Source organism: Myodes glareolus, chromosome 25, assembly GCF_982192425.1.
Source record: "Myodes glareolus chromosome 25, mMyoGla1.1, whole genome shotgun sequence".
NCBI classification, from domain to species: Eukaryota; Metazoa; Chordata; class Mammalia; order Rodentia; family Cricetidae; genus Myodes; species Myodes glareolus.
The window spans coordinates 31800274-31823554 of record NC_142050.1 but is presented as its reverse complement, the minus strand read 5'-3'; the positions used below and the strand labels follow the sequence as shown (position 1 = coordinate 31823554).

General features: G+C 44.7%; 1 protein-coding gene and 1 pseudogene across 2 annotated transcripts in view; one reads left to right on the top strand and one right to left on the bottom strand.

Annotated features, from left to right (window-relative positions):
- Positions 1-1858: 1858 nt before the first annotated feature.
- Exoc4 (exocyst complex component 4) overlaps positions 1859-23281 on the bottom strand; it is a 699662-nt gene continuing 678239 nt past the window's right edge. For both annotated transcript variants that reach the window (XM_087901868.1, XM_087901869.1), the window contains one exon: positions 1859-3987. In XM_087901868.1, the coding sequence (XP_087757994.1) occupies positions 3750-3987 (238 nt within the window). In that variant the 3' untranslated portion in view covers positions 1859-3749. The remainder of the gene's footprint in view (positions 3988-23281) is intronic.
- On the top strand, positions 5587-6394 carry LOC146889468 (nucleophosmin pseudogene; annotated as a pseudogene).

Here is a 23281-nt window from a genome sequence, read left to right as displayed (position 1 = left end):
TGAGTCTGTAGAAGGGGATCAAGGGAAGCTCTGTGGGCTAGCCTAGGTCCATCTCATCTGCCCCACATTCATGAGAAAACAGTGAGCTTTGCTTTCAGTGCCTTCCTGCTGAGGCTTTGTAGAGAGCTGCGTGGTGCCACGCCTTAAAGATGGCGCTGGTTGCCACCCTCCACCTCCCCGATGGTGAGTGCTCTCGGTCGTAAACAACTCCATATATGGCTAAGGCTAAGGATCTGGCTTGCTTCCGCATTTCTGGACCTATCTGCATTTCCCATGTGGCTTGCTGGGGTTGGCTACTCAGAGACTATATAAGCTGTGGGCTGGCTTTCCCCGGGATCAGAAGATTGTTCAAGGTTCCTGAATAAACTGTAGAAAGAAGAGTCTGTGTTGCGTCTTCCTTGCTGGTCGAGGCGGTTGCGACAAGGCTTCTTAGTAGCTTTCTCTGCTGCAACAGTACTTTCCAGGGAGTGGTTGTCATGGTACAATGTTAACTCTTGTGACTATGTGTGTGGCTGGGTTCTTTGCACTGACTCTGGTACCTTCTAGTAATGACTGTGAAGGACACAGAATCCTTCTCACAAACCATCCCTGAGTAGGGCCATACCATGTAGAAGCATTCAGTGTGTCCCCAGAGGTGGCAGGTCCTGAGGTGGCCGTGCCATCCAACTGTATCCACTTAACCAGCTACTGACTGTGTCCTTGGTTTTGACTGTTTGCAGAATAAATACCAGCGAATTACCAAAGTCTTGTGCTTGAAAGTCCTGGACAAAGGCCCCTATGACCTTTTCTGCGTAAAACTGGCATTTCTGGTCTGCCACTGTTGTAGCAAGGTGGGGATCCACTCTCACAATACTCTCTGCAGCAGCTCCTGTGCCTGGTACTGCTGGCTCTCATGGTCCCACTGTCCCTTTTCACACTCAGGAAAACCATCCCGAGTCAGGAGGCGGTGGCACACGCCTTTAACTCCAGCACTTAGGAGGCAGAGGCAGATAGATCTACAAAGTGAGTTCCAGGACAGCCATGGCTGTTACACAGAGAAACTCTGTCTCAAAAAACCAGAAAACAAAACAAAACAGAGCAAACATCCCAAGCCCTCAGAATAGGCAAGGAGGAAAGGAGAAGGCAAAGCTCTAAGTTAAGTGGCCACCACCACTACAGCGAAGCTTCCAAACACAAGTGGTCCCAACCAATAGCTCTCTGCCCCTCTGGCCACTCTTGCTTCTTGGGTAGACTTATGAGAACCTCATTCGAGACACTGTGCTTCTCCATGATTGTCTCCTGTGTGCATTCAACTTCTTACCCATCAGGATTCTAAATCACACAGTTGTGGAGCCCTCCTTCCTCTCAGAAGGTACTGGAAAGTTATTCTGCAGCTGCCTGCTGGTGTCTTGTCCCACTGCCGGCCTGGTTTCCCGCTCAGTTTTGGATATGAACTTGTTGGGTTTCAAGTCCAGTTCCTAAATGCTAGATAAGGGTGTCTTCTGTCTCTGTATCTGGCCTGTGGTGGTTTGAAAGAAAATGGTCTCAAAGGAAAAGGCACTACTAGGGAGTGTGGGTCACTGTGGAGGCCATCTTTGAGGTCTCATATATGTTCAATCCACACCCAGTGTCTCAGTTCACTTCCTGTTGCCTGGACAAGAAGTAGAACTCTCAGCTGCCTCTCCAGCACCATGTCTGCCTGCATGCTGCCATGTCCCAGCATGATGATAATGAACCAAACCTCAGATCTGTGAGTCACCCAATTAAATGTTTTCCTTTCTAAGAGCTGACTTGGCTCAAGTGTAGCAGCACGCACCATATGTTCGGATCCCAGGAAATGTCTGCTGAATAAAGACTATAAGAAAAACAACATACAACATTTAAGCTTCTCAAAACAGTTTTTAATTTTTGGTTATTCCCATCCAGACCAAAGCTGTTACAGGCAGGTGTGAAGATTTCCTCCCACGGGGCCTAAGAGCCTTTGAATGGTACCAGTCTTTCTGTCTCTTCTTCCCACGTATGTTCAAGAGGCTTCCTTGTCTTCGCACTGATGCCTCCTGTGACTTGTGACCCTTGGGTAGCAAGATGATGTGGGGACCTGGGGCAGTGGCAAGATCCATGCTGCCGCAAACATTGCAGGCACCATATTAGGAAAGGGCAATTCAACAAGAGGCTTTGCAGCCGGGGGTGGTGGCATACGCCTTCCATCCCAGACAGATCTCTGAGTTCGAGGCCAACCTGGTCTACAGGGCAAGTTCAGGACAGTCAGAGCCACACAGAGAAACCCTGTCTCAAACAAATAAACAAACAAAAAATTCAAAGGCTTCATTGGTAGCAACACAGGAAAAATGTCCTGTCTTCCTTGCTTTCAGCTGAGCAAGCCTGAACTATATTGCCCAATATTAAATACTTGTATTGCTTTATTCCACTCTGAATTTTTAAGTAGATTCAATGTTTATTGTAATGCTAACTGTTTTACTTTTCATTGTCAAATTCTTTAAAACTTTTTACTTTTGTGTGTCTGTCTACCTAGTGTGTGTGTGGGGGGGGAGGTTTTGATTCATGGTTTATCACATCAACAGCAACCAACTAGGACAGGGCTTGTTTGTGAATTTAAATCATATTAACTGAGGTGAGTAGGCCCACTCTGCATGTGGGGGGAAGCATTCTGGGGTCCTGGGCTCCATAAAAAGGAGAAAGCCACCTGAACACAAGCATCCGCTACTGGTTCCTGAACAGTAGTGTGCCTCAAGCTCCTGGTGATGACAGGCTTACCCTTACCTGTTAGCCAAAAACCTTCCTTTCCTGAGGTGCTTTTGCCACAGGAACAAGACAAGCCATTAACGCGGTGTGCACGGGAACATCAGGATGCCCCTCAAATTTACCCTCCGTGAAGTGAGAGGTGGGAAGCTCTGCAGCTATTATTAATGTATTTATAGGATCAGGTCAGGGGAGGGTGGATCACCTTTCACCCTTCTACTTTCACCATAAGTTTTGAATTGATTTATTTCCTACTTTATGTGTGTGAGTTGAGTCAGGAAAGCAGGAACTAAGTTACAGATGGTTGTGAGCCTCCATGGGCGGGTGCTGAGAATTGAACTCTGGTCCTCTAGAAGGGCAGCCGGCGCTCTTAACTGCTAAGCCAGCCCTCCAGCCCTGACTCTTGGCTTTACTGCAGAAGGAATAAAACAAAAAGGTTATAAAACCAACTAGTAACCAGTGTACAAGCTCTAGAGTACCACCCATCCCTGGTCAGGGAGAAAGGGCTGCTCCCTCCCCAGCCTTGAGGAGATCTGTTTTTGGTAGGGAAGCCAGCTGAGAAGCCTCGTATTTGATTTTGGCAATGGAGACAAAGTAATGTGCACACACTCACCTCACGGAACTACAAACTGACAAAGATAAGAGAATACAAAGCCCCCTGCTTATGCCATAGACCTTACTAAGCAGTTTCAGGATGGTCGGAAAGCTTAGGTAGCAGCTAGCTTTCCTTCATTGCTTTCTCAGGGTCCAGCAACTTGGCATGCCCTCCGTCTGTTTCCGCCCTCAGCCCTTGGGAATAGACAACACTAACGTAGTCACTAGGCAAAGCATTCTGTACTACAAATGTCCTTAGAGTTCATATAGAAAAGCAAAACTAAGGAGGAAATAATCCACCTTCATCCACTAAGCATCAGTGTAGACAAAAGAGTCAGCCCGTGCTATGCTGAGTGGCTGGAGCCTGCGGCTGCACACACAGCGAGCCCCACCCACACCCGCAGCGGGGGACACCATCAGACGGTGGTTATTTTCTTATCCTTGGTGGCTTGCTTGATGGCAGCCTGCTCACAGATGATCTCCTTGAGCCTCTGCAGCCTGGTGTTCTGGATGCTCTGGTCCCCGACGCCGGTCTGGCTGCGGTGCAACAGGGTCAGGGCATGGATGTACTCCAGCTCTGTGTACTTCACGCCCTGGTCCACCACCAGGTTCAGGAGCTCATCGGCAGTGTTGTACAGCATCTCGTAGTACTGCCTGGGGAAGCAAGACAGAGCCTGGGTGAGTGTTTCCTCTATCAGTGTGGTGGCTGGGGATGTGTCCATGCTGGTAATTGTATGCTAATACGTTTACTTAGTTCACACACAGCTACTGATTACCTGGAGGGCAAGCTCGGTCCCACTCAAGCTCCACTCACTCACTCACTCACTCACTCACTCACTCACTCATTATCTTATTACTGGGGACTCTGGGAAACAAAGAGAGTTTTCTTCTGAAATGGGATGAACCGCTGCCTACTTCAGGTTATTGGAAGAATTAGTTATTTCATATAAAGCGCTTAGAATGTTGTATTCCATGAAGATGAACTCTTAAAACAGCAATAGGAACACAATAACAGTAAGGGACAGAAGAGGCTTCCAATCATGTGAGTCACCTCCTTCCTGCCACGAAGCTTTACTAAGGTGGAGGGGTTAGAAGCGGGCAGTGTGTGCCGAGGAGATGTGGGCAGTAAAGAAATCCTACACAGCAGGACTGCTGACTCGGGAACTTGTATCCCTGCACTCAGGGCCTTGAGTTTGTTTCTTCTGCATCAAGAATATCTTGGGGAAAGAAAAACCAAAAACCAAACACCAAAGCAAACCAAAACAAAAAAAGCCCCCAAACCTCACATTTTTGATGTGGGAAGGAAGCCATTCTTGGGTATGGGAATATATTTCAAGAGCTTAATGACTACTGGGTGTGTTCATGAAGAGTTCTGATGTCTACTAGCTTTTCTTGTCCATTGCTATTCCATTAGAACAGGGGAAATGATGCCCCTGAATGGTACTAAGAAGGGGGTAGAATAAACCTGTTTTTTTTCAGACAGGCAACTTCATAAGCGTCCTGGGAGCACAGTTTGGCACTGTCGTGTCCTCTGAAGATTAGTGTTCTGTTGTGGTTTCAAATGAGGATGTATTTCAGCCTCATAAGACCCGCTATTGCACGACTGTGAAATGTTCCTACAGGTTCATATATCTGAACACTTTATCCCAAGCTGCTGGGATTGTTTTAGCAGGCTGTGGAAGGTCTGACTGCAGGAACTAGCTGGCAGATGCAGGACATCAGCGGCGGGTCTATGGGAGTTACAGAGCAACTCTGTGTCTTCCCAACACTCTCTGCTTTGTGATCCGTGGAGATACAGAGATGTGGCAGCTGTGAGCTCACATTGCCCCAGAGTGAAGTGCCATGCCTTGTCCACTAGGACGGACGGCACTCCTTCAGCTGGAAGCACAAATACACCCTTCCACTTTTAGGGTGCTTCTATCGGTATTTGGTCCCTACAGAAAAGTAATGGACACATAACCAGGTATTTAGAAAGCACTGGCTAAGCATATCCTTGGGTGTGGACAGAAGTATCTCTTTGGAAGAGGAGGATAAAGTCACTTGGAGGATCCTGGGAAAACAATATCAATAACCAGGAAGCCTTTTGAGGGTGCACGTTTAGCATAAAGTCCATGAGCTTTATATTATAGTCCTCAACATAATTGTTAGAGTTAAAAATATTTTAGTAAGTTTCCCTGGCATGATTCCATCCTGCGTGTCTGTTCTGAAGGGCAGCAGGCACTGCTCTCTGTGTGACTTCTCTCCCACCAAAGTGCGCGCCTCCACCTCATGGAAGACTCGATGGACATGGACACGAGCCCTCTTAGGCCTCGGAACTGCCTTTTCAGTGTGAACTAAAAGCCGACAAAGACCATCACTTTAAGGTGGGTAATGGTGAGAATGAGCACTAAGAACGGTCAGTTTAGGTGCTGGGGCAAAAGACGAATTCCACATCGTAGAGGCAGAAACAATGAGCTGTGAAGGCAGTCCAATTAAAGTAACACTGGCAACTTTGAAAATGTCTGGACAGCTAACAGCGTCTCCTGGGAACTCTGAGGTGACACCACCTGTGGTCTTGAGGTTGAAGTGTGGTTCAGGGCCTGTGCACAGGAGTGGGCAGCACCGAGGAGCTGCAGAGGAAGATGCAGCGTCAGAAGAAGAAGATGAGGATGATGCAGAACTGTTGAATGTGTCTGGAAAGCGATCTGCTCCTGGAGGTGGCGACAAGGTGCCAGAGAAGAAAGTAAAACTTGAGGGTGATGAGGATGAGGATGAGGATGATGAGGATGAGAGGAAGAAGAAGAAGATGATGAAAATGACGAGGAAGCTGAAGAAAAAGTTCCAGTGAGGAAATCTGTACGAGATAGCCCAGCCAGAAATGCACAAAAATCCAACCAGAACGGAAAAGACTTAAAGTCATCAACACCAAGGTCAATGGCTCAAAAACTTCTAAAACACCCAAAGGACCCAGTACTGTAGAAGACATTAAGGTAAAAATGCATGTAAGCAGAGAAAAGGGCATTGAGTAGTCCTGGGCACTACTGGTAAATTAAGCCCAAAGATGGGGAAAGAGGAAAAGGAGAAACAACTTAGTCCATACTGAGCATCATCACCAATCCTACTGCAGTCCTCCAGTGACAGCTCAGGGCCCTTTCCTGATTGGCTGCCCATTCCCCCTTGCAGGCTGGAAGCAATCTCTTGTTTTCCTACAGCATTTTTCTTTCACTCTTGTGATGCAGAGATCTCTACTGCTTTCTACACTTGTACTTAGGCCTCATCTCTGACCATGTTTTAATACCTTTGTATCCTTAGCTGCTCAATACATTTCTGAATAAACCAAAAAAATGTTCTAGTGAAAAAATTATGCTGTAAGAAGATGCTTCATACTGTCCAGCAGCATCATAAGCTTTGTGGGGGCACAGCAGCTTCCTCTCTGACACTTCCCTTATTCTCTGAGTTAAGGACCTACGCTACAGAATTCTGTTTCCCTTAGGTGTACAGGTGTGAGATAAAGCTGTCTGCTTAGGAAACTTCCTGAAAATATCCATTTTAAATATTGCTCAAGAAGAAGACATGTACAAATTTAGAGTTACCAAGTGGACTAAGACCTTAGGGCCCTTTGAAACCTGGACTTTCTGGCCTAGATGCTCCCAAACTTCAGAATGCTTCACTGGGAACTATCTGGGGGTCGTGAGCATGGAGTACAGGAGCCTCACACCCTGGCAGTGGAACTGTCAAACCCACTCCCACCTCCAGGATGCCCAGGACCTAGAAGCAGGGGCTGCTACTGAGGCAGTAACTGGTTTATCATACTTCTTGCTGAGATTAAGCCAAAAGAATTGGAGTTCTTTGCATGATGATATTGATATTTTCATCATTTATCTTTAAAAGCAATGCTTTTAAAGTCCATCAGCCCAGAGGAAATTGAATTTCTTTTGAAAAGTCTGATGAAGTGTTTCAGGGAGCCTGGTTTTCTACAGAGACTGCCATCCCACCCTGGGAAAAAACAAGACAAAGACACGAAAATCTCTAGGCCTGGATCTTCCAGGGTGATGAGTGACGAAGGGCACCCCACTAAAGTACTTAATGTTTCAATATCCTCTGTGCACTGACGACCTTTATAAATCCCAGAATGACACTCTGAAGGCGACGGAGAGACTAAAGGAGTTCTTAAGAGTCTCAGATGAACGGTGCACCAGAATTGCAAAGCTGAGTTATTAAACAAAATTGACAGGTAACTGATGGCTTATTTTCTATAGTTAGGGGAAAATTCCCCTATAACCATGATGATATATTAGATCATAAAGAAACATAAATATTTAAAGACAGAATGAAATTCATTTATCTTTCAGAAAGCTACCTTACCCAGTAGCGAAGCCTAATAAATGGGCAGAAGGACTGACACAGATGTGGGAAGGTGCTACACGATGCCCTAAAGAGAAAGTGGGAAAATGCCCCAGACCATGCAATTAAAATGAGCTTCCATGATAAACACTGACAGATTGAAATGAAATCATGTAACCCAACAGTAATAAATAATTGATGGGTATGAACTGAGACTTCAGGAAAATAAAAGCATGGTTTTTTACTATCAAGCATTAAAACCGCAGCCATAGCTTCCAGGGTACCCTCGTTTCCAGCAGATGGTATTGTATGTGGCTGCCTGGGTTGCATTAGTGAACACACGTGTGCTGTAGATGTGGCCTAGCTCAGGACTCACAGAGGGGGTCACTTTATAAGAACCCCTTAACATTTAGAGGCCAGCTGCTAGCTGTGGATTGAATAGCCTATTCTCGGGACCAAAGGAGTTTGGCATCATCCTGGTGAAGACTGGAATTCTGTGATCAAGTCTGCGCCTTCCGATAGGTCCTCTTGCCCTTTGCTGTGTGCCTTTTGGTAGCACTTCCCAAAGTGTCATGCGCAGACACGGTGTACGAATGACTTTTCTGATGCTGTGCTGTACTGACCCAAAGCGACACGTGAAGGAAGACTATTTTTGCATACAGTTCTGCCGTGGAACCACATGACATTTCAGTGCATGCAGTCAGGCATGCGTGTACATACAAACTGCTTGAGCCTTTGCTTTTAGGGTTTGGACCCTTCTGACTGCTCTTTAAACGCCCCTTGCACGTTTCACACACAAGGATCAGGAGAGCTTCAGTCCACCCCTGTCCACTTCCCATTCTGGCATCCTCAGTTCATGTCTCCCTGTGTCCTGAGCTTACTGCAAATGGTTATGGGTTTTCTGTAAGTAAACCAGGGGAAGAATGCCCTCCCTCAGGCCATCCTTATACCCACAGAAATGTTTCCTGTGCCTATAGCCTCTCACAGCAGGTGTGTGTGCAGGTGACAGACAGCAGGGCCCTGCTGGGGGCTGGCCTAAATCCCTGGGTATACTTTTACCATTTACTTTTTTAACTTAGTGGAATCCAGAGTACAAGATTCATTTCTAAATGGCTCTTAAATAGTTACTCTGGACATCTGGGGGCATTAGTGTCAGTATCCCCAGGTCAAATTCTCTATAAAACATAAATAACAAAATATTATATGTGTTACATAATAACATTATATTATTAAAATTATATATCACATAAAATTATATTATATAATATTACATAAATAACATAATATTTGCATAAAACTCATACAGTCTTCCTGTACATTTTAATTTTTTGAGACACAGGTCTCACTATGTAGCCCTGGAAGGTCTGGAACTCACTATGCAGACCAGATTCATCTCAAATTCACATAGTTTCTCCTGCCTCTGCCTCTCAAGTGCTGGAATTAAAGGTGTGCGCCACCATGCCTGGCTCTTTCACACATTTTAAAATCCTGTCTAGATTATGCACGCAGCACAATGTGAACACAGTGCAAACAGCTGTTAGAACATAGTGTTATGAGAACAATATCAAAGTCTGCACATATTTTTTTCCGTGAATACTTCTGATCTTTTGTTGGCTAAAAGCATAGTTGGCAGAATCTATGGATAAGAACCTGTGCATAAAGATGGCTAACTGTCAACAGCTATGGGCTCCTGCTGTGTTTTGGAGCTGTATTTATTGTAGTAATATTGACAATGTTTAATTTGTAGATACATCTGTGTATTCAACCTTCTGAAATAGGTATCACAATTCACACGGTACACAGAAGCAACTCAGCGGTAGAACATGAGGGATGTGCTTCAGGTCTCAAACGAAAGGATCTTAAGACCTAAGCCCACCAGAGCCAAGGTAATATAGATATCTGAAAGCACAGACAGCAAGAGTAGTGGCTACCAATAGTCTGTCTAGCTAACGACATTCAGCCAGGCTTTTGTGTAACTGAATATGATTCCCAGACTCACTCCAGCTAAGTCTTCTGTTGGAGTGGAGTGAACCTGCACTGTGGCCGTTCACACTTTGTTTAGACAGACCTCACAGTTACAGATGAAAAGATCTCTCTAGATCTGAAATCCAGGGCTCCAAACCTAAACTTTAGCATTTAACTCAGGGGCTTTTCATTTTGTTACTGCTTTATTTTTCCCTGTTTGTCTGTCCAAGGCAGTATCGGATAGGTAAGCATTCTTTTTAAAAGTTGGTCGCCTTTCTGATTGATTACTTCCTTGAGGAGGCAGATAATCACGTGTTTTCAGTGTGGTGCTTTAGGAAGGGGATTTTCACGCATTGGTGATGGCAATGGAAATCAGCACAGCCATTATGGGGGTCAGTAGATACAGAGAGTTTTTAAAACACACAGGACTCTCCCAGCATCCCACTCTGAGCTCTATATCTAGAGGAAATCAAATCCTTAATTACGTCAAAGTTGTGTTTGCACTTTCTTCCTTATTGCAGCAGTATTCATAATAGCCAAGAGAATTGATTACAATGTCTATCACTGAATGTATGAATAAGGAGAGTACGGTGTATATACCTAGCAGGTTATTACACAAGAAAGAATAAGATCCTGACATGAAAACTGGCCTGAATCTAACAGTATTGACTGGAGCTCCCCAAATTACGTTTTGGTGGGGACAATGAGACACTCAGTAGGTAAAAAGGTGCTTGCTGCCAACCCCGGTGACCAGAGTTGAATTCCTGGGCCCACATGGTAGAAGGAAAGAACTGGCTTCTACCATTTGTCCTTTGATCCCCACATGCGCACTGTGGCTAAGTGGGTTTGCAAGCTGGGCATTGCTTTCTAACATGTTTAAAATCAGAAATGTCTGGCCTCAGGTGATTTCGGGTTGGGGACTGTATGCACATACACAGAGAGATATCTTGGCAATGGGACTTGATTCTGAATTAACATGTTTCCTACACATCTGTTACAGTGTAGCTTATGGCCGGAGGGTCTCTCTGAAGGCTCCTATGTAAGAAGGCTTTGTCAGGATGGCAGTACTGGGAGTGGTGGGCTCTTTAAGAGCCAGTGTCTAACGGCAGGTTCTTGGGTGCCTGGTGGTACTGCCCCCTCAAGGGACTGCTGTTTGATGAACACAGTCCTTACAAAAGCCAGAGTCTGACCTCCAGGTTGTTCTTGTTTTTCTCTATCTCACATCTCTTGCTTTATATAAACTGCTACCATTGGTACTTGCTGTGATTGATGGATCTGAGGACGCCCTTACCAGAGATGACACAGGCATGGTATATTTGAACTCGTAAAATGAAGCTCTTTTCCTCATTAGGAACTTGCCTCAAGTACTTCATTATAGTAATGAAAAGCTGGCTCTTGGGGAAGGCAATTTTGTGCAGTATTTTACTGAGGCCACGTTCTGACTGCAATCCTTGTACAAGGTTGGAGGTGGGATTCTCCGCTTGTGGCATCAGGTTAGTACCCAGAAGATTTTTGGCGTTTAAAACATTTTAGGTTTCAGATTTCAGATTAAGGATGTTAACCTGAAGCTGTAGTATTTCAAGCACTTTAATAAAGACCCAGTAGTAAAGGGTAACTAAATGAGCAGGCTAAGCACTGAATTCTGCTTCCTTGATTGTAACTATAACAATAAACACAGAAATGGGATGAAAGAAGAGAAAGGAACTAATTAACCCATAAATCAGTCATCCCATAAATAACAGAGGAATCTCTTACAGTGGGGAGCCTCACTCAGTAACCAGGCAGAGGTTCTGGCTGTCTTGCCAACCATCTTAACTGGTCATGTGCCTTTGGACAAATGCTGGCTGTCATTTGCTTCCCACCTGAGAACCTGAGAGGCTATGTATGGTAGGTGCTCTTTAAGCCCTGGTAGCCCTTTTGGGTTTTACACGGATACAAAGCCCCCTGCCTGGTCTTTTCACAACACGGAGCTGTCATCAGGTTTACTGCTGCTGACTGCTGCCCAGCAATGGCAGGCAAGGCTTACCAGTTACCTGCAAATACTCTCAACAAGGGCAGTCTTAGCCCAGATACTTTCCAGACCAATAATAAAACAGATAATAATCCTGTGTATCAGAAGAGCACATTAGTGTATTAAAAATCTAACACAATTGTTATTTGTCATCTCCTTCAAAGAGCTTCGAGTTTATTACAGACATGATTGAAAATTTTAATTTGAAATGCAGCGAAGGTATTTCCATTTCAGGAGTGAGAAAAGGTAGAGAAAAGCTAAATAAGTTTCAGGCAGTTAATGGCAGGTGTAGATGAGTATTTTATGTTGGGATAGTCTTTAATAGCCTCGACAGATTAACCTGGTTTTCGTTTGTTGTTGTAGAAACATGCTGTAGAAAAGATTTTAGAAAAGACTGTGCCCACATTCTCTCAGCTGATGGCAGCAGATAATCATTCCAGAGGTGGATACAATTCAGAATTTTGAGTTTGCAAGATTTGCTTTGTCTTTTTGGAGGCTCGTTTGTTCCTCTGCATTGGTCGCTCCCGTTATCAATACCAAAATGACTGGGGATGTAGCTCAGTGGTAGAGCACTTCCTCAAGTGTGATGCCCAAAGCTGGGGAAGCGGGGGCAGCAAGCAGTTACTTAGCAGTCTTATTCCGATAACCTCCACACATCTGCAATTCTGGGGTGTCCACATCAGCTGTGTTCACTCCTCCTCCCAGGTGTGCCCCTCGTCTCTGCACTGCCAATGGGCAGCTGCAGTCAGGGCTTTATTTCTCTTCAGAAGATGCAGTTGCTTAAAACAAAGGGATCCCACCGAGTCCACCCATCCCTGTCACTGCTGAGGTGATGGCAGAGGTCCTGTCACAGTGACTGAGGCGGGGAGAGGAAGCCTCCCCATGCTCTTAGCAACACTGTCCTCATTTCACCTTTGCAACAATTCTGAATCTATAAATGCCTAAGCTGAAACCCCACGCCAGCAGCTTAAGGGCTCATGCCAGTCCTCACTACAGCAGACCGTACTTTAAGGCTCCTACAACAGAGCTAGAAGACAATCTAGATTTCAAATTCAGAACAATTCAAACTATGTCTCTTCGGTCTGGCACTACCTTTGGTCAAAGCCCGTTTATATGAATAATTATTTACTACATTAAGAAGTCAGCTCAAGTCCTTCTATTCTGAAGGCTTTAATAAATATTGATCAGGGCCATTTTTGTTTGCACTTGCCAAAGCAATTCTGATGGATTCATCGTCTGATGTTATCAAATAATGAAATATGAAAGAGTGAATAGAATTACCCTCTTGTTCCATGATTTTTTATTTAGGTCCTTCATTTTACTTTCATAATTGTGTTTGTCTCATACTTCTGTAAATGTTCTTTTGATTATCCAAAGGTGAGCCGGGGTTAAGGAGAGCTGTGCTGGGCTGAATAGCAGTTTAGAGCCTTTTCAATTAAAATAGTTTATCAGATAGCACTTTGGAGAGTTTTCAATTTCAAAAAATAATTTGTCTAATATCACAGGCTGAAAAAGGCACATAGCATACTGCCCTCTGGCAGTCACGGAGCTGCGGATTGTTTACTAATTAGTAAGAAAATCTTAAATTGTTTATTATCTATATTTCATAGACTGGAAATCTGGAGGCAACTGCTGGTGTAAGCTGAAAGATAATTCAGAGGTCCCATGGCTTTTTCATCTTTAAGTAAGGCAACAGAAGCTGTAACTTTTCAAAAGATAATGCAAAGTGTTGCTTCAAAAGGAGAACGGACCTTGTTACCAACGCCGAGAAGTCCAGTAAGACTACAAACGACAGCATCACAGGGAAGGCATGGCCCTTGCCTTTAAGAATCTTCTTTTATTTGCTCTTTAAAAATAACATCTAGTCAATACTATCTCAAAAAACAAACAAAGAAAAAAAAGAAATAAAAATAACATCCAGTCTAGGCCTGGGTCAAAAGTATCCATGGCAGAAGTCAAATGTTTAAGTTTAAAGCCAAGCCAAGCCAGGGCTTGCTAGTCTACCTGCTGGTCTGGGCCATTCCTCATGTACTGATTCTTGGGAAATGGTAGAAAAGTTAGAGGCTATAGACAAGAGACAAAAATCAGCGTTTGGTGCCAAGTAATGATTAATGTTAAGGATGGGATGGAGAAGTGAACGTGTTAGTGAAATTATGGTTCCTGCATCTATCTGCCCATCTGTCCATCTGTCCATCCACCTGCCTATCTCCCATAGTGCTGGGGATTGAACCCAGAGCCTCTCATGCATTCTAGGTAAGGGCTGTACTGCTGAGCTATATATAGCAAGCTTGGTGTCTGCATTTATAACATGGAGATTCTGCCTACCTGGAACTATTTGGGGAGAAAAAGATTGTGGAACTGCATGGGACCTCGTGGCTTTGCTCAGAAAACACTCTGAAGAGACCAAGGGAATGACTTGATCATAACAGACGACAGCTATGTCGATTCCATCCCACCTCATGGTTGTCAGGACAGGCTGGGGGGGGGGGGGGTGACAGGACGGCCTGCTGCAAACCATCATCACTCTCTCATTGCTGCTGCCCAGCTGTCATTCGCCGGACTCTACACTCACTCACTCCGCCCCTCACTTCTACTTAGAAATCCGAACACTTGTCAAAACTCTTAGGGGACTTCTCCACTTTGTTGGCACAAAGACCATCTATTTCATGATTAAAAGATCTCGCGGGGGGGGGGGGGGTTGGCCGCTGGGTATGGTGGCCCACACCTGTAATCGCCCTCTTGGGAAGTAGAGGCAGGAGAATCAGTAGTTCTGACTTTCATCACACACACACACACACACACACACACACACACACACACACACACACACACGGGGTGGGGAGGCTTGCTGGAGGAAACCCAGCCCTCTCTGAAATCCACAATTATTTGAGAAGTGTAAGCATATGCAAATCAGCAGGTCCCAATAGCAAACACTTGAGGGTGTATTAACTAAATGCTTAGGTTATTTATGAAGGAGAGAAAAGCTAAATAAACCAAAGCTCCAAAATGGGCCACCTGAGATTCAAGAACATGTGACTCAGGAAGGCTGTCAATTAGGAAAGTAATGGAGTAAGGAGGGGGAGCTAATGGAAGTATGTACAGTATCCAGCAGGGCTTAATTAAAGACCCAGAGACGCTGACAAGTGTGATGGATAGCTGTGGGAACTGTGGATTTGGTGGGTGAAAAGACCACTGTGGCTGATACATATTTGGCTGTCAGCAAACTGTTTGATACAGTGGGTCTAAAAATTGTACCTAGTAAAATGAATTTATTCTGAATGGTTACCCGTGACAGGACACAGGCAGAAAGCCCAACAAAGGGTAATGATAAATGCAAGTCAACAATTTCAGAGAAGGAAGCTTCTGTTGAATACTGAGGACACTGGCTTTACAACTGATCTCACTTAATGCCTTAATTAGTGTGCAGGATGATAAGGGAGCAGAGGAAAGGTCAAATGTTAGGAAACTGGGCAGGGCTGTGAACAACAAAGGGGAAACACAGAATGGACTCCAGAGAATTCAGAATCATAACAAAAGGAGGTCCATCTTAGAGAGGCCCATGTGACCGTGGCAAGAGGAATTCTAACCTTGCTTTCAAAGGTTGGCAGGAAGTGAGCGCAGCCTTGGGAACCAGTCTGGTCATGGACAGTGAGGAGGCCAGTTTTAGAGCAAAGAAGCTATGGCAATCCTTTCTTTGGTGCACGTCATAGCTCTTTTTCATTTGTATCTACATAAGCCAAATAAAAGAAGCTCAGAAAGGAACATCAAAAGGGAGCAAAGGGACAAAGGGCTGGAAACCAATGAAAAGATTTAGTTTAGTTTCTGTTCTGATGTAGCCTGCGGCGCCCCGCGCCCCTGTGTCTGCACTCTGTGCGCTAGAACCCAGTTCGAGAGCTTCGGGCAAGGGAGCTGGAGGTTGAAAATACACACGCAGAGACAAACCGACACACGCAGAGACAGACTGACACACGGACCTCCAAACGCTGGTTCAGAAAGCCCTCTTTATTAACGCCATGGAGGCTTAAATACACTGCAGTCAATGGCCGACAGGTGATAATCCCATCCTCTGATCCTCTAAACTAGGCACAGTTTCTAGTAACTTTAATTAGAGGGTTCTAGGAGGGAAGAGCAGCTGAAGACCAGAACTCATTAGTCCCAACATCCAGCTGAAGGCCAGGACTCAGTAATCCCAACAGTAGCCCATGAATAAGTGAGGGTTCCCCTCTCGCCTGCCTCATTCTCATCCAAATATACGCTACTACATCTATTTCCTTCCTCCAGGGTATGCGCACCCTGCGGTAGAGACCTGGTATGGTACATGGGTTAAGGTCCCCAGTAGCCTGGGTTTATCTGACTTTGGACAACTTATTAATCTTTCTGCATCTTCTTTTCTTCTCAGGAAGAGAAACAGTGTCATGGGCTGAGAGGATAAAGAACACAGGCTGGATGAGATGAACTAGAGGAAAATACATCTCAAGCGCCATGGAGTTGGGGTAGCTCTTTGAAGCGAAAGACAATTCTCTAACAAGTTCCTTTCTATACAGAAAGACTAACGCCAGGATTTTTCATCGACTCTCAAGTCTATAGATAAGGAAAGAGCCTTTGATGGGAGGAAATTTATATGGCATTTACATTTGTTCTATAGAAAGAGGGCAACTGTGAGGAAGTTTGGGCAAACTGTATGCCTCTCTTTACTTGCTTAATGCTAACCTATACCTCTAGGACCTGTTAAATCTCAACCCTGGGACAAATGGCTGAGGAGCCTATTTAATATACCAAAGTGGACCTGGCTGCCAGGCTCCCCCTGCATCCTTCAGTTCCTATCTGTTACAGGGTATAGCTGGCATATCTTGCCCCTTACCCTAGACTTCCTCAGCCCAGGGGCTGGGCATCACTTCCCCCAGCTGCCCTTATCTATTTAATCCAGCCATTTGGTTATGCCTCTTGGTCCAGGCTGCCCCTTGTGGTTAGCAGCTCCTCTCCCCTCTCCCTTTCCTACATAGCTCAGGGTCATGTCCATTCTGGACTCTCCCAGACGTCTCTGCCTCTGGACATGCTCTCCCTTTTATCCGCAGTAAACTTTCTCCTCCACCACAGCTAAGAGCAGTCACGTTCTTTCCTTTTATTTCTTTCCATTCACGATACACCCATTTTTTTTTCAAAGACCAAAAATAATTTTAAAATAAAACCTTACTTTCTTTAAGAAATGACTTATTACTTGTGAAGAGCAAGCTAGGCATAGAATTTATTATAATTCTGGTGACAAGACAGGTGAGGGGACTCCAGAGAAGCCAGCATGGGGTTGCAGGGCTATCTGCCTGGGTTCCTCTCTAGTTATGTGTGCCCTGCCCACTTTGATATGATGTCAAGAGATCTCTGCTATCTGGAAGGAGGCACCACAAAGGCAGATCAGATAGCTGACTCAGAACGGCAGAAAGGAAACAAGCATGTGCGGAGAGTCGAGTGGTTAGCGTTGCTTTATTTCTCCCCAGGAACGATGGTAATGAAAGGAGGAAGCCCAGGTGGAAGGGCTGGGAAAGGCTTGCTCCAAGCTGGGGCAGACAGTGTGTGCACTGTCTATGGATGGACAGTGAACAAACCAGAACACTGAGGAAAATCAAACACTGCCTGGTTTGGGATACCTAGGAGGGAGCCGAAAGGATGCTTTGGGGGCGGTAATTTGACATTTAGCATCCGACAATGCTCATGAGCTCATGTATACTTCAGGTTTCTGCATCTATTCCTGTATATTGCATTTCAATAAAAACATGTTACCAGGGGCTGAGGGCACAGTAGGTGGAATGCCTGCTTAGCACCAGGAGGACAAAGAATCAGTCCTTAGCACCAAACAGCAACACCAACCAACCAACAAAACAAACACTAAATCCCCAAGGACAACCAAAAATGACGCCAAACACAGTGGCTCACACCTCTAATCTCAGCCCGTGGGAAGATGGCTGTGGAAGAATTAGGAGGTCAAGGTCATCCTTGGCTTTACTGTAAGTTGAAGGCCAGTCTGGGTTGTACCAGGAGACATTACAGCAAAACAAAATAACACCCACCCCTCCTCCATAAAACAAACAAACAAACAAACAAACAAACAAACAAACAATAAAAGACCAACCAACCAACAAATGAAAACCACAAATCCACAATCAACCAAACACAAACATAGGGTAGGGTGACTCAGGGTTAGAATTGCTTGCCTAAGCACACAGGAAGCCCAGACCCACCTCTAACTATGCAAAATCTACAATCAGAACAAAACCCACATTAGCTTCTTACTCCCTATGCTCTGCCCCCACAAACAAACAAGAACCAGGAAGGAAAGAGAAAGGTCGGGTGTTGGGTGGGTCGCTGGAGACACATTTAACTCAGTCAGTTTCACACTGCAACTTTAAGAAATGCTAATGTTTTGAACTTTCAAGGTGTGATGCTAATTGAAAGAAGCTGGCTGTAAAAGACCACTTATTGCCTGATTCCATTTGTATGATATGTCCAGAGGAGACAGAACGTAATTAGTGGTTGCCAGGGGTAGGGCTTGCAGAGGAATGAGGAGTGATTGCTAATGGATACCAGGTTTCTTTGTGGGGCAATGAAAATATTCTAAAATTCGTCAGTGATGACGGTTGCACAACTCCAGCTAGACTAAAAACCAGTGAATTACACACTTTAAAAGGGTTAATATTTATGGCATGTAAATTATTACTCAATAAAGCTATTCCAAAAATGCAAATTTTATGAACTACAACCCTGACTTAAGTACGTAGAAGACATTAGTCCATAGCCAATAGTGCTGTGAGGATTTACCCATTAATCAGGGCATTGGCTGCAGCTCAGCGCTTCCCTTTGGTAATTGCAGCAAAGATCTCCCAAACTGACAGATGTGGAAACACTTTCACTAAGTGCCCCTGAAATGCACGAAAGCCATTTCTCAGGCCTGCATGCGGTTGCAGGTTAAGTGACTAGAAGCCTTGTGCACTGTTGTTCTCAGGAAAACTTCAGAGTAGCAGATAGTGGATAACCTTTACTAGAAAAATGGGTGTGAATTGGGACAGTTCTGTGTGTATAATTACAGAGTAATAGAAACATAATTGAGCCAAAGATTCAGGAACGGTTGTGTTAATGTTCATAATTAGGAAGGACATTAATTAAGGGAGCAATCAGCATCTGACAATTACTTCTGCTGTACTCTTTGCAGACAACACCTGACTTCGAAGAGGCTCATAAGGGCCAACTACCTGCCTAAGGTCACCTGGTCACCAGCACTGAGACAGAGCTCTTTTTCAAGATGGAAGTTTGATTACATAACAACATACTAGCCTGATGCCTGCCACAGGGCATTCTATTCAAACTCCTGAGTCAGCCTATGAGAACACAGTTTACAAACAGAATCGAGCTGAAGGAGATAAAAACTGCTTACCTATCAAGAGGGAACCTAGGTCACGTCTGTGGCAGCCTTTTGGGAATGCACACGCCTACCAGTGTGAGTGTGGTGCTACCGTTACCACACAGTCACGTCTCGTGGATATCTGCCTTGTGCATAAATGGCCTTGAGACCCATACTTACAGCTAGGAGTAACTAAGTCTTTACAGTTGAGCTAAAGCTGTAGTAGAGAGAAAAGTAGGGGACAGGGCTACCTGAGGTCCCAGAGGTTACAGATTTTAAAAGTTAAAAATGTTATGTGTGTGCTTCTGTCTGCACGTATGTGCATGCACTATGTGGATGCCAGTGCCTGCAGAGGTCAACACAGGGCACAGAACTCCTTGGACTGAAGTTATAGGTGGTTGTGAGCTCCTTGATGCTCCTGAGAACCGAACCCAGGTCCCTGAAAGAGCAGTATCTGCTCTTAGCTGCTGAGCCATCTCTCCAGTACTGAGGATACAGATTTTTAAAGAATATATTTATTGATCCCTAAGAGGGAAAAAAAAGTCATCTAAAAGGTAACAAAAACACCTGGATGCCTGAGCTAGTTTTTCTCAAACACAACCAAAGGTGGTGGGTGGCACAGATGAAACTGTCTCAGTTCCTGTACACACGAGGCCTTCCCAATCAGAGTCTCAGTTCGTAGTGCTTTAAGAAAGTAGACAGAACTTTATCAGGTACAGTGGGGATGCTCATGGCAGGATGTCACCTCCCTGTGTCACACACATATGACCTCCATTTCTGGGAGGAAACTACAGGGAGGAAGGTGGAGACAAGGGCTCCTGGAGCAAACACTGGGCACCTGCCTCTGAGCCTCTCTTCCATTGTTCTCCATCCAGCAGCAGGATGAGTTATTTGAAGTCATCCATGGGTCGGAAATCGAGTCAGAGCTGGACCTACTCTGCCGAGAATTCACGTTGCTGGCTACAGGATGAGACCAGGCCCCATCATGATCAGACCAGGTTATACACCACCACAAGCCATGGTGGGTACTGTGGGAGAAAAGGAGGAGGCAACAAAGAAAGCCCTACTTGCCCCCTTCAGTGATACTGTTCTGGCCTGTGTCCTGCCTCCTTGCTCCTTACTTCCTTCTCGACAGACCCTAGACTCCCAGACAGAGGAGACTCACCGCAGCGCCAGTCTCTACACCTTTTAGAGTTTCAAGTCAAACAATGCCACAGTTTAAGGTGATGTGTGGTGGTATTTTGTTTGTGATCTAACAAATAAAGCTTGCTTGAAGATCAGAATGTGGGGCTAGCCACACTAGTTAGCCATGAAGGCCAGGCAGTGGTGGCACACACCTTTAATTCCAATATTGGGAGTCACAGGCCTTTAATCCCAGCACTAGGGAGGTGCACAGAGGTGGCGGGGCAGAGAGAGGAATATAAGGCGGGAGGAGACAGGAGCTCAAGGCGCTCAGTCTGAAGTTTTGGAGAGATGTCATTCAGTCCGAGGATTCATAGGGACGGGATTGCCCCTTTGGTCTGAGGACTCAGTAGAGGGAAGAACTAGAAGGTGGCTGCTCTGTTTCTGATCTTCAGCATTAACCCTATATCTGTCTCCGGGTTTTTATTATTAAGACCAATTAGAATTTGTGTAACAGTGATCCTGCATGTCTCTTATGGGTTGGCAGGAGACAGTGATGCCTTGAATATCCTAAAGCAAGCATCCGAGTACATCTTTATTTCAGTCTGACGTTTCTCTGGGACTCGGGTTTCCCGGCACACATTTCTAATGTTTTCAGAGAGGAAACATTTCAAATGTGGCGAGACAAACATTAGTTTGTGACCCAAATGTTTCTGCAGAACATTTCTCAGGCTGGGGTGTGTGAATATTTGTAAACCAGCGGAGTAGGAGAGCTGTGGGGAATGTACTCGGGAAGAGTCACTGAAGGGGAGACACTCCCAGCAAGTGCAGCCAGGGTGCTCTCAGGGTGATGCCCGTCTGTTCTTCCACATTCTAAGTGGGGGTGCGCACACAGTGCGCCATTCCTGATACGCTTCTTCCAGTCCTTGTCCCACCACTAATTGGTGATTATGGTCTCACTGCTCAATGCCAGTGTGCCTCAGTTTCCATTTCTGGAGACCTAAATGGATTAGGTTACAATAGATGGCATCTTAAACCCCTGTAACCCACAGGAGGGCGGCATGAGGAAAAGGAGCAGCATTATTAATATTATTTCCATTTTCCAGGAAATGCAATTTATGCAGAGAGAGATGAAGAGATGAGGTCCGGGGTCACATAGCTCATCAGTGGGAGGCTGGACTTAAATCTGCATCTCCTGAGCCTGGAGCCTGTAACCTTCCATTATACCACACTGGCTCACAGCAATCTATTTGCTTTCCTGGACTCCCCGGGGCCTCAGTACTAAACGACAGTAGGATGGGTTGCAGACGGCCCCCATTTGTTATTTGTTCTTTTACTTGATTTTTCTAGTATGCATTGTGTTACTTGGTTGACACACACGCGCGCGCGTGTATGCGCGCGCGCACACACACACACAGCTTTGACAGGAGCACAGAGCGTGCTGAGAAATGTGGGTGATGCAGCTTTACTTCAGTGTATATTCAATTGGATATAATGGCAGCTTCATTGTAATAAAAAGCTTTATTGTGCTTTGTAATGAAGACACAAAGCACTTAGTGGAAATCACAGTCTTTTAAACTAATCTGCTTTCTACTCTATTGCAGAGACGCAGATACAGGGGAATTCAAAAGTGGTTTCTACAAAATGATTCGCCCAGAATAGCAGAATCTATAAGTGGGCACCCAAGCTTTGCCCAGGGTTTCTCCTCTTTTTCCAGGGATGGGCTGGGGTGCTTATCTGTTCTCCTTCCCCATTGTGTTCATGGCAGGTGCACTCCCAACTTTCTGTTTTATCCCCAGTAAACACCCCAGGGACTCTATGGAGTCTGTGATCACAATTTGGTGTACTATTCTACCCACTAGTCTGCACGCACACACACACACACACACACACACACACACACACACACACACACACGCTCCTGCAGTCACACAGATGGCTGGCTCAAGGGAGAAAGGGGATGAGTTTAAAGCCTTTAAATAAAGACTGTAGCTGTTGTTGAACTACACACAGATACAGAGTAATTAAAAAGCTCTTCAAAGAACAGAATAAGTCCATTAAATCCAGTTAAATTTTTTTTCAGAAATAGCGCAAGAGATACTTCTTGCTGTTTCCTTCCCTCACAATGACTAGAGGAGGAATATCTCATTTTCCAAATGGAACTTTATGGAGTTTTCAATAAGCCCCCTCAGCACTTATCTAAATCTTTAATTAGTTCTATAATATACTGATGATATCAAGCCTAATTAAATTTATATAGATAAGGAGCAATGAAATTCTAACCAAGTGAGCTGGAAAGCATATATTAAACAGTAAATTTAAATGGTTCAAGCTGATAACTACAATTTTATATCAAAAAAATTAAATTCAATTTACATGTTGTATTCAAATTGATTTTGAGTGTGCAAATTATTGGAAAAATCTCTGAAATATATCAGTAAAATTGCTAATCTAGCCTATTTAAATATCAGTTATTAATGCCCACATTTGCAAATAAGCCACACACATTTGATTTCACTGTATATAATAAAAAAAACTAAACTTTATGATATTTAGCTAAAAATATTCAGTTTTTAAAATTTTGACCCATACATAAATTAAAGAATTGAAAAATCACCACTGGCTCTAAAGAAGAGTCAGTAATTCAACATGTAGCAAGTTAAAGAGATGACACATTTTTTGCTGACTGAAGCAGTTTATGTTGTTCGTCATAAACAACAATCACAATGGCAATATTCTCCCTTAGGACCAACTGGAATTAAAGCATCCACAAGCACATGATGACATGATCATCAGATTACCTTCGGACTGGGTGGTATTTGCTGTCAGGCTGGGAGGGAAAAGGAAACAGATACTTCTGCTTTCACGGAGATAATGGCACACAGCAGTTCCTGCCATTGCCTCGAATAGAAGGAGAGGCCTCCTGTAGTCTATGGCAAATAACTACCGGATTAAGGAGCCAACCACATGGACCATGTAATTTGATCAACAAGGCTTTGATGCCGAGGTTCCATACTGAATTGCCTGTATCTTAGAAGCATTAGTCTTAAACATGCATATGTCTTTTTTTTTTTTTTTTGGCCTGGGATGGAAATGGGAACCGTTTAGAGGAAGAAAGAAGAGTATAAGACGGTCCA